Below are 10,349 nucleotides of genomic sequence, written 5' to 3' on the forward strand. Positions count from 1 at the left end.
TCACGATTTTTTCTCTCCTGCGTAGCACTATCACAGATCACTTTGGACACGTAATTTTAGCACTTAATGACACTGATCAAAAGAACGACTCCACTCTTACTCATTGCCAGATACCATATCATATATATATATATATATATATATATATATATATATATATATATATATATATATATATATATATATATGTATATATGTGTGTGTATATATATATATAATATATAAATCTATATATACATACATGTGTATATATATGCATATATATACATATATATATATATATATATATATATATATATATATATATATACGTATATATATATACACACACACACACACACACACACACACACACACACACACACACATATATATATATATATATATATATATATATATATATATATATATATATATATATATATATATATATATATACATATATATATATATATATATATATATATATATATATATATTTATATATGTATATATACAGATGCATATATATATATATATATATATATATATATATATATATATATATATATATATATATATATATATATGCATATATATATATGCACATACATATATATTTTTATTTATATCTATATATCTATATCTATATCTATATCTATCTATCTATCTATCGCGCGTGTGTGTGTGTGTGTGTGTTTGTGTGGGTGTGTGTGTGTGTGAGTGTGTGTGTGTGTGTGTTTGTGTGTGTGTGTGTGTGTGTGTATATATATATATATAATATATATATATATATATATATATATATATATATATATATATATATATATATATATATATATATATATATATATATATATATATATATATATATATATATATAATCTACACGATTTCTTTTCTTACCAAGTTTTATGGTGTATATGAGGGTGCTTAAGCAGAATTCCTTGCACACAAGAAAGACTACAACACACTTTTTGCCTCCGTCTGTAGTTCAAAGAGATTATCTAACCATTAAGTTGAAGCTCTGGGCAGGAGGGGAAGGCAGGCAGGCATGGCAACTACTCGAAGGGGCGTGTCGACAGAAGTTTCAGAACTACTGATTTAGCTCTCAGTCAAATGGGCAATAAGGTGTATTTAAGTGCAGCAGGATTTTCAATCAACTGTAAAGTTGTCGAGATTCCTTATTTCACTTTCATTTAACAGACGAAAAGGAGGAGGAAGAAGAAGAAGAATGGGAGAAAAATCAAGGAGAACAAGAGGAGAAAACGAGGACGAGAGGGAAGTAGAAGAAAAGAGATGAATCGTGGGGAAAAGAAAGAAATGGCATGAAAGAAAGGAGAAGAAAATACTAGGAACTAATGAATCCAATGTAAACGAAATTTGCATTTCTGTCCTCTAAGCCCTTTTTTCTTCTCCAAATGCCAAATTGGAGGAATTAAATGCCAGGTATTAATGATGATAGTCATATTAACCATGTGGAATAATTAGTCAAGGTTATCGAGATGACAGTTAAAAGCAATCTTTACTTTTCTGCCGCTCTCTCTGTCTCTCTCTCTCTCTCTCTCTCTCTCTCTCTCTCTCTCTCTCTCTCTCTCTCTCTCTCTCTCTCTCTCTCTCTCTCTCTCTCTCTCTCTCTCTCTCTCTCTCTCTCTCTCTCTCTCTCTCTCTCTCTCTGCCTTTGTCCCCTTTTTGAAATGTCAGTACTTGGACTTGTGTCTTTTTTTTTTTTTTTTTTTTTTTTTCTTTTTTTTTGAAACTGTCACTTACTCGAAGAAAATTTTATTGCGATCGGTTAGCGCACGTCCAATATATATGTATGCATGTATGTATATACATATATATACATATATATATATATATATATATATATATATATATATATATATATATATATATATATATATATATATATATATATATATATATATATATATATATATATATATATATATATATATATACATATATATATATATATATATATATATATATATATATATATATACATATATATATATATATATATATATATATATATATATATATATATATATATATATATTATATTATATTATATATATATATATATATATATATATATATATATATATATATATATATATATATATATATATATATATATATATATATATATATATATATATATATATATATATATATATATATATATATATTTATAATTATATATATATATGTATATATATATTACATACAAATATATTATATATTGAAATATATTATATATCATATATTATATATTATATATTGTATATATATTTTTTTAAGGCACGTCAATATAACAAAATTTAGTATTTGGATTGACATATCAAATCATGATAATATTCCATAAGTGGTTGATTTGTTCAAACCTTTGCCCAGAACTCAGGTATGCGAGTGTTGGGTTTTAGAAATCTTTTTTCGCCTGAGAGGTGAAGGTTGTAATGTTCTGTTAGTGAATTGGCTTGGCTGTATAATCCATGTTTATCAAACTGCGATAATCAGACGAGTCCTGTCTGCCCCAGACACGGAGAGGAAGAAGAAAAGTTAGGGAAGTCCGGCAGAGCCATACGCCATGGCGCCTGCTTTGTTGTCACTGTTTTGGGCCCGAGGATCCAGCGACGGAATTAGTCCAAGGAGAGAGTTCCAACTGTACCAAGTGAGAGATCTGAAATGGAATTATATGTCAAAGTAAAGAATAAGAAATTGAATTAGAGAATGAAGAGGAGAATCGATTGCTTGAATATCCAAGTAAATATCGGAGAAATACCAGGGGACTGGTCCAATCCCGGATCATGTTTGTCTTTATTAGGTTTATTGTAATAATTATTGATTTATAATCAGTATGCTAAGAGAGGGTGTAAGATGAAAGTTAAACGTAGACATGAATTATTTTAGTCGAGAGGCATTTCACTTCGGAGGGAAAAAAAATCCGGAAAACCTAATTTTTTTATATTTTTTTGAAAATCTGCAAATTTCTAGAAAACCTCACGAATCCTAAATTTTCAGAAATGTTCCATTTGTAGTAATATTTTACAAAATCATGGTAATAGAACTAAAGATGACTTAAAAACCGATAAAAAAGAGTGAAATAAGCCCCGAAAAACACCTGAGCTACTAAAGGTAGGTAGTTATTATACCCTTTGTGACTCTATATGCCAAGTTTCAAGCGATCTGATTGGCCTGTTGTGTACAAAGACTTTTTAGTGACTACTGATATTACGAAATCCTTTTTTATGAAAGCAGGTTTTTATCAAAATGAAGCAAATATCAAGCATAAGTCATGCAATAAGGCTGAAGTGCGCTCTTATATGTATGTACGTATATATATGTATATATATGTATATATATGTATATATGTATATATATATATATATATATATATATATATATATATATATATATATATATATGTGTGTGTGTGTGTGTGTGTGTGTGTGTGTGTGTGTGTGTGTGTGTGTGTGTGTGTATATATATGCATATATAGATAGATAGATAGATAGGTAGATATGCATTTATATATATATATATATATATATATATATATATATATATATATATATATATATATAATATATGCACTGAAAGATACACATACATAATACACATGTATACATGATATATGTATTTATATATAAATACATGCGTGTGTGTGTGTAAAGATTCCAAGAAAATAAAACGATTTCCAGCAACATGGTAACGGAATCCCCCCCCCCCCTCGTTTCTGTCCAGAACTGTGAGTCTAAATTAATTCACTCGGTGCCTCTCAGGTTCACAAATTATTTGCTTTTCTGTGTAATTTAATGGTCATTAAAATCATCGTCACCCAATATATCATTCAGTATGAAGCATACATTTGATAATAAGCTTACCTTGTGTCAACTTGATGAAGGCAAACTTTATTACTCTGCAGAATATTTTGCAATCATGCAAATGTATCATCTGTGTCACCGTTAATATTACCTTTTATGATAAAGAATGGCATTGCACGTAATTGTAAATAACGCTGAAATATCATATAGAGAATGAAAAAATGAAGCCCTGGACATCGAAACAGCGCCGGCAATATTATAATTACCTAAAGGTGTTTTTACTCGTGTATTGTGAAACGGACTGTAAAGATGTCAGTTACTTCACAGGAACTAAATATGGAAAGATTACTAACAGTAAATCGTTTTCCCATTTGTAATAATTAAATTCTTTAAAATTACCCGCCCTTTTTCTCAGATGATATACAAGGAGGAAGCCGAGAAAGGCTAACATGCTAGTAAACCTTAATGAGCGCTGCGTTTCTTCGTCCTTTTCCTTTTTTCTTCTTCTACCTCTTCTTCCTTTTATTCTCCACGATTTCCTTCTTCGTCTTCCACTTCTTCCTTTTATTCTCCTCGATGTCATTCTTCTTCTTCCTCTTCTTCTTTTCATTCTTCGAAGGGTTTGTCAAAAAATGATATTTCGACTTCAGATTCAGTTAAAAATCAAAATTCATGAGCCTGTGACCCCGCTCGCCTCCTCGCCAATTCGCCGCTCGGGCCATGGGCACCCCGACCCCCAACCTCCGACCCCCGACCTCCGACCCTTAACCTCCGACCCACGACCCCCAACCTCCGACCCCTAACCTCCTACCCCCGACCCCCGACCCTTAAACTCCGACCCACGACCCCCAACCTCCGACCCCCAACCTCCTACCCCCAACCCCCAACCTCCGACCCCCGACCCCCAACCGCCGACCCCCGACCTCCAACCTCCGACCCCCGACCCTTAACCTCCTACCCCCGACCCCCAACCTCCGACCCCCGACCCCCAGCCTCCGACCCCCAACCTCCGACCCCCGACCCTTAACCTCCGACCCACGACCCCCAACCTCCGACCCCCAACCTCCTACCCCCGACCACCAACCTCCGACCCCCGACCCCCAACCTCCGACCCCCGACCCCCAACCTCCGACCCCCGACCCCCAACCTCCAACCTCCTACCCCCGACCCTTAACCTCCTACCCCCGACCCCCAACCTCCGACCCCCGACCCCCAACCTCCAACCTCCGACCCCCGACCCTTAACCTCCTACCCCCGACCCCCAACCTCCGACCCCCAACCTCCGACCCCCGACCCCCAACCTCCGACCCACGACCCCCAACCCCCAACCTCCGACCCCCGACCCCCAACCTCCGACCCACGACCCCCAACCTCCAACCTCCGACCCCCGACCCTTAACCTCCTACCCCCGACCCCCAACCTCCGACCCCCGACCCCCAACCTCCAACCTCCGACCCCCGACCCTTAACCTCCTACCCCCGACCCCCAACCTCCGACCCCCGACCCCCAGCCTCCGACCCCCAACCTCCAACCTCCGACCCCCGACCCTTAACCTCCGACCCACGACCCCCAACCTCCGACCCCCAACCTCCTACCCCCGACCCCCAACCTCCGACCCCCAACCTCCGACCCCCGACCCCCAACTTCCGACCCCCGACCCCCAACCTCCAACCTCCGACCCCCGACCCTTAACCTCCTACCCCCGACCCCCAACCTCCGACCCCCGACCCCCAGCCTCCGACCCCCAACCTCCAACCTCCGACCCCCGACCCTTAACCTCCGACCCACGACCCCCAACCTCCTACCCCCGACCCCCAACCTCCGACCCCCGACCCCCAACCTCCGACCCCCAACCTCCAACCCCCGACCTCCAACCTCCGACCCCCGACCCCCAACCTCCGACCCCCGACCCCCAACCTCCGACCCCCAACCGCCGACCCCCAACCTCCGACCCCCGACCCCCAACCGCCGACCCCCGACCTCCAACCTCCGACCCCCAACCTCCTACCCCCGACCCCCCAACCTCCGACCCCCGACCTCCGACCCCCAACCTCCAACCCCCGACCTCCAACCTCCGACCCCCGACCCCCAACCTCCGACCCCCGACCCCCAACCTCCGACCCCCAACCTCCGACCCCCAACCGCCGACCCCCAACCTCAGACCCCCGACTCCCAACCGCCGACCCCCGACCTCCAACCTCCGACCCCCGACCCCAACCGCCGACCCCCGACCTCCAACCTCCGACCCCCAACCTCCGATCCCCAACCGCCGACCCCCGACCCCCAACCTCCGACCCCCGACCCCCAACCGCCGACCTCCAACCCCCAACCTCCGACCCCCGACCCCCAACCTCCGATCCCCAACCTCCAACCCCCGAACTCCAACCTCCGACCCCCGACCCCCAACATCCGACCCCCAACCTCCAACCTCCGACCCCCGACCCTTAACCTCCGATCCACGGCCCCCAACCTCCGACCCCCAACCTCCTACCCCCGACCCCCAGCCTCCGACCCCCAACCTCCAACCTCCGACCCCCAACCCTTAACCTCCGACCCACGACCCCCAACCTCCGACCCCCAACCTCCTACCCCCGACCCCCAACCTCCGACCCCCGACCCCCAACCTCCGACCCCCAACCTCCAACCCCCGACCTCCAACCTTCGACCCCCAACCTCCGACCCCCAACCTCCGACCCCCAACCTCCGACCCCCAACCGCCGACCCCCAACCTCCGACCCCCGACCCCCAACCGCCGACCCCCGACCTCCAACCTCCGACCCCCAACCTCCGACCCCCAACCTCCTACCCCCGACCCCCAACCTCCGACCCCCGACCTCCGACCCCCAACCTCCAACCCCCGACCTCCAACCTCCGACCCCCAACCTCCGACCCCCGACCCCCAACCTCCGACCCCCAACCTCCGACCCCCAACCTCCGACCCCCGACCCCCAACCGCCGACCCCCGCCCTCCAACCTCCGACCCCCAACCTCCGACCCCCAACCGCCGACCCCCGACCTCCAACCTCCGACCCCCGACCCCCAACCTCCGACCCCCGACCCCCAACCTCCGACCTCCAACCTCCGACCCCCAACCTCCGACCCCCGACCCCCAACCTCCGACCCCCGACCCCCAACCCCCGACCCCCAACCTCCGACCCCCGACCCCCAACCGCCGACCTCCAACCTCCGACCCCCAACCTCCGACCCCCGACCCCCAACCGCCGACCCCCGACCTCCAACCTCCGACCCCCGACCCCCAACCGCCGACCCCCAACCTCCGACCCCGACCTCCAACCTCCGACCTCCAACCTCCGACCCCCAACCTCCGACCCCCGACCCCCAACCGCCGACCCCCGACCTCCAACCTCCGACCTGCATATCCCTTGCATTTTCTCCAGCTTCATATATTTGGTAATGACTTCCATAGTGGATTTTACCCTTTTTACAGCTCAGAAAAACCATGCTTCTCAAAACCATTGTATAATCCGCTCAGTTTTTGGTCAGCTTAGGCGTCTCCTGCCACCGACCCTTCTTACCTTTTTGCGCTGAGGAAATTCTCCCTAGATCATAGTGCTAAGAAGGGTTTACCTGAATTGTCTCCCATCTGGACACTGTTAAGAGGGAGCGAGAGAGAGAATGAGAGAGAGAGAGAGAGAGAGAGAGAGAGAGAGAGAGAGAGAGAGAGAGAGAGAGAGAGAGAGAGAGAGAGAGAGAGAGAGAGAGAGAGGGGGGGGGGGAGATTGAGAGAGAGAGAGAGACAGAAAGAGAGTCTGAGTGGAGCGATAGATATATACATATATGTAGAGAGAGTGAGAGAGAGGAAGATAGAGAGTAAGAGTTAGAGAGAAAGAGCGAGAGAAAGTGAAAGATTATGAACGTAAATTGCGGAGAGCAACTCGTTGATATTACGTAACTAGCAAGTAACGCCAATGATGTTGGTTAGCAGCATTCGAGCGCGTTTTCCCGTGACAGCTAAATGGGTGCCCTTGCATAGTGAATGATAAACGCCATTAACCTAAGTCATCCATTAGCTGACTCCAGGCTGACAATGTCACTTAATGGATAGCACCTACTGACACTCCGACCTAACACTAAATTGTACATTGGGTTAGTCAGTTGATTTGTACCTTCGATGTAACTAAGGATCGATAAACATACAAGATTAAATAGCATTTTTGTGCGTGGATCAAAGAAGCCTTTTAAAACTCTTGTAGGGTAATTAGTTTCTCTCATTCTGTCTATAGCTGTCTAGCAGTCTGACTATCTATCTATTCATATATCTATCTTTCTCTCTCTCTGTGTTTCTGTATATCCGGCTCTCCAACCCACTCACTCTCTCTCTCTCTCTCTCTCTCTCTCTCTCTCTCTCTCTCTTTCTCTCTCTCTCTCTCTCTCTCTCTCTCTCTCTCTCTCTCTCTCCTTCCCTCCTTCCCTCCTTCCCTCCTTCCCTCCTTCCCTCCTTCCCTCCCTCCCTCTCTCCCTCTCTTCCTCCCTCCCTCCCTTCTTCCCTCTCTCTCTCTCTCTCTATGCCTTATGTAATTTCTGGATTTCCCGCCTCCACCTAAACGTCACCCGATGACAAGCGTCGAAAATTCTGAATTTTTGTTCCCTATTCTGTACCCTGATGGTTAGACGCGGTCTATTCGAGTTTTTTATACATACACGCACATACAGTAATGCCCATACACATACACACAAACATATGTATATATATATATATATATATATATATATATATATATATATATATATATATATATATATATATATTACAAATATGATATATATACATATATATGTATATATATATATATATATAAAATATTACAAATATGATATATATACACACATATATATATATATATATATATATATATATATATTGTACTGCCTCCAGTAAAACACTAGCAGTCAGTTAAACCTTTATTGTCATGTTCACAAGCTGGTAGGTATGAGCAGTGTATCCAACTTGCAAGATGACAACATACACGTACGCGTGAACGTGCACGTGATTGTGAGGTGAAAAGAGTGTGGCTAGCCCAAATCTTCATAAAACAAGAATAATTTAAAAGTACGCAGCACAAGACGTCTCACGTGGCTCTCTAGAGGGGCTCCGCGGATTCACAACAATGCGTTTTTGTAGGGCGTTCGTACAACTCTAACGTCACTGTAGCCAACGTTACAAACTAAATGAAATTAAATAATCATTCTCATGTTAATACATTAAATCAAATAAATTCTTGATCTAAATTCTATATATATAATATCAGACAAGGAATCCTTGATTCCTTTACACTCCCTGCCTGATATCAACAAATTTGATATCACTACTCTAATACTGATTAAATGACAAATAGGAACTGAAATGTGACTTGTTCAAATAAAAAATAGCTACTTAGCACCAGAAACCAAAAGAATTAACTCTTGTGTACACAACTGGCTTTCCATCTCTCATAACCTTTAACTCCACTTTCCTTACTTTGCCATCTTCACTTTGGATAGCTCTTACAACAATTCCATATGGCCATTGTGTACGACAAACACTTCTGTCTTTCAATAACACAACATCACCTTCAGTGAGACTAGGTTTTGCACAACACCATTTTCTACGTTCTTGGAGTGTGTGCAGATATTCTTTCTTCCAACGATTCCAAAATATTTCTGAGAGGGCAGAAACACGTTTCCATTCTGTTTTCAAAAGGTCTTTTGTATCAATTTCTCCTACTGAATCTTCTACATGGTCTATTCCAACTTTCTGAGTAAGAATGGTGGCAGGTGACAAGATGAAAGGGTTTTCTGGATCAGTTGATACGTTTACTATTGGTCGATTGTTCACTATGGCACATACTTATGCCATGAAGGTTGATAACACTTCATGCGTCAAAGTTTTATAAGGAGTTTCAGCTAGCATTGACTCTAAGATCTTCCGGCAGATTCGAATGAGGCGTTCCCATACACCTCCCATGTGCGATGAATGGGGAGCGTTGAAGATCCATTTAGTGCCTGTTTGGTACAGATAGTCTACTATCTTCTTTTCTTCCACATTTACTGCATCTATCTTGAGGCTATCAGTTGCACCAACAAAGCTGAAGAGGACATTTCTTCTACCAACTCAATGTGTATTGCTCTTGTTGTAAGACAAGTGAACAAAATAGCCCACCGTTTAGAATTTGCTGATCCACCACGAGTTCTGCATGTCATTATAGTCCAAGGTCCAAAGGCATCAACTCCAACATTGGTAAAGGGTGGAGTATGTTCTAAGCGATCTGCTGGTAGATCACTCATCAACTGGACTTCTTTACCTCGTAACTTTCTACACTGGACACAGGAGTGTAAGATTGATGAGATCAACTGTTTCACGCCTGTAATCCAATATCCACCAGATCTAACAGCTCCTTCTGTAAGATGATGTCCTTGGTGTCGAACACTTTGGTGATAGTGACGTACTATAAGTGTAGAAATATGACTTTTACCAGGCAAAATGATTGGATGTTTCTGGTAACTTCCAAGACTTGATTGTTGCTATCTTCCGCCAAC

The 10,349-nt window shown here is 43.2% G+C and overlaps 1 protein-coding gene across 1 annotated transcript; it reads left to right on the forward strand.

The window, feature by feature from the left end:
• The first annotated feature begins 2,575 nt into the window (after positions 1–2,575).
• On the forward strand, positions 2,576–5,210 carry LOC138863514 (salivary glue protein Sgs-4-like). The gene is made up of 2 exons (XM_070127668.1): positions 2,576–2,691; positions 4,805–5,210. The coding sequence occupies exons 1-2, from the start codon at positions 2,576–2,578 to the stop codon at positions 5,208–5,210; spliced, it is 522 nt and encodes a 173-aa protein (XP_069983769.1).
• Positions 5,211–10,349: the final 5,139 nt, after the last annotated feature.

The sequence above is a fragment of the Penaeus vannamei genome, chromosome 12 (assembly GCF_042767895.1).
Source record: "Penaeus vannamei isolate JL-2024 chromosome 12, ASM4276789v1, whole genome shotgun sequence".
NCBI classification, from domain to species: Eukaryota; Metazoa; Arthropoda; class Malacostraca; order Decapoda; family Penaeidae; genus Penaeus; species Penaeus vannamei.

What these genes read in the sequence shown, in the direction of transcription:
- LOC138863514 (XM_070127668.1), top strand. Translation starts at nt 2,576, where the DNA reads ATGGCGCCTGCTTTGTTGTCACTGTTTTGGGCCCGAGGATCCAGCGAC. An exon ending in AAATGGAATTATATGTCAAA is followed by an intron (nt 2,692 to 4,804) that starts GTAAAGAATAAG and finishes CCCGACCCCCAG; the next exon opens with CCTCCGACCCCCAACCTCCG.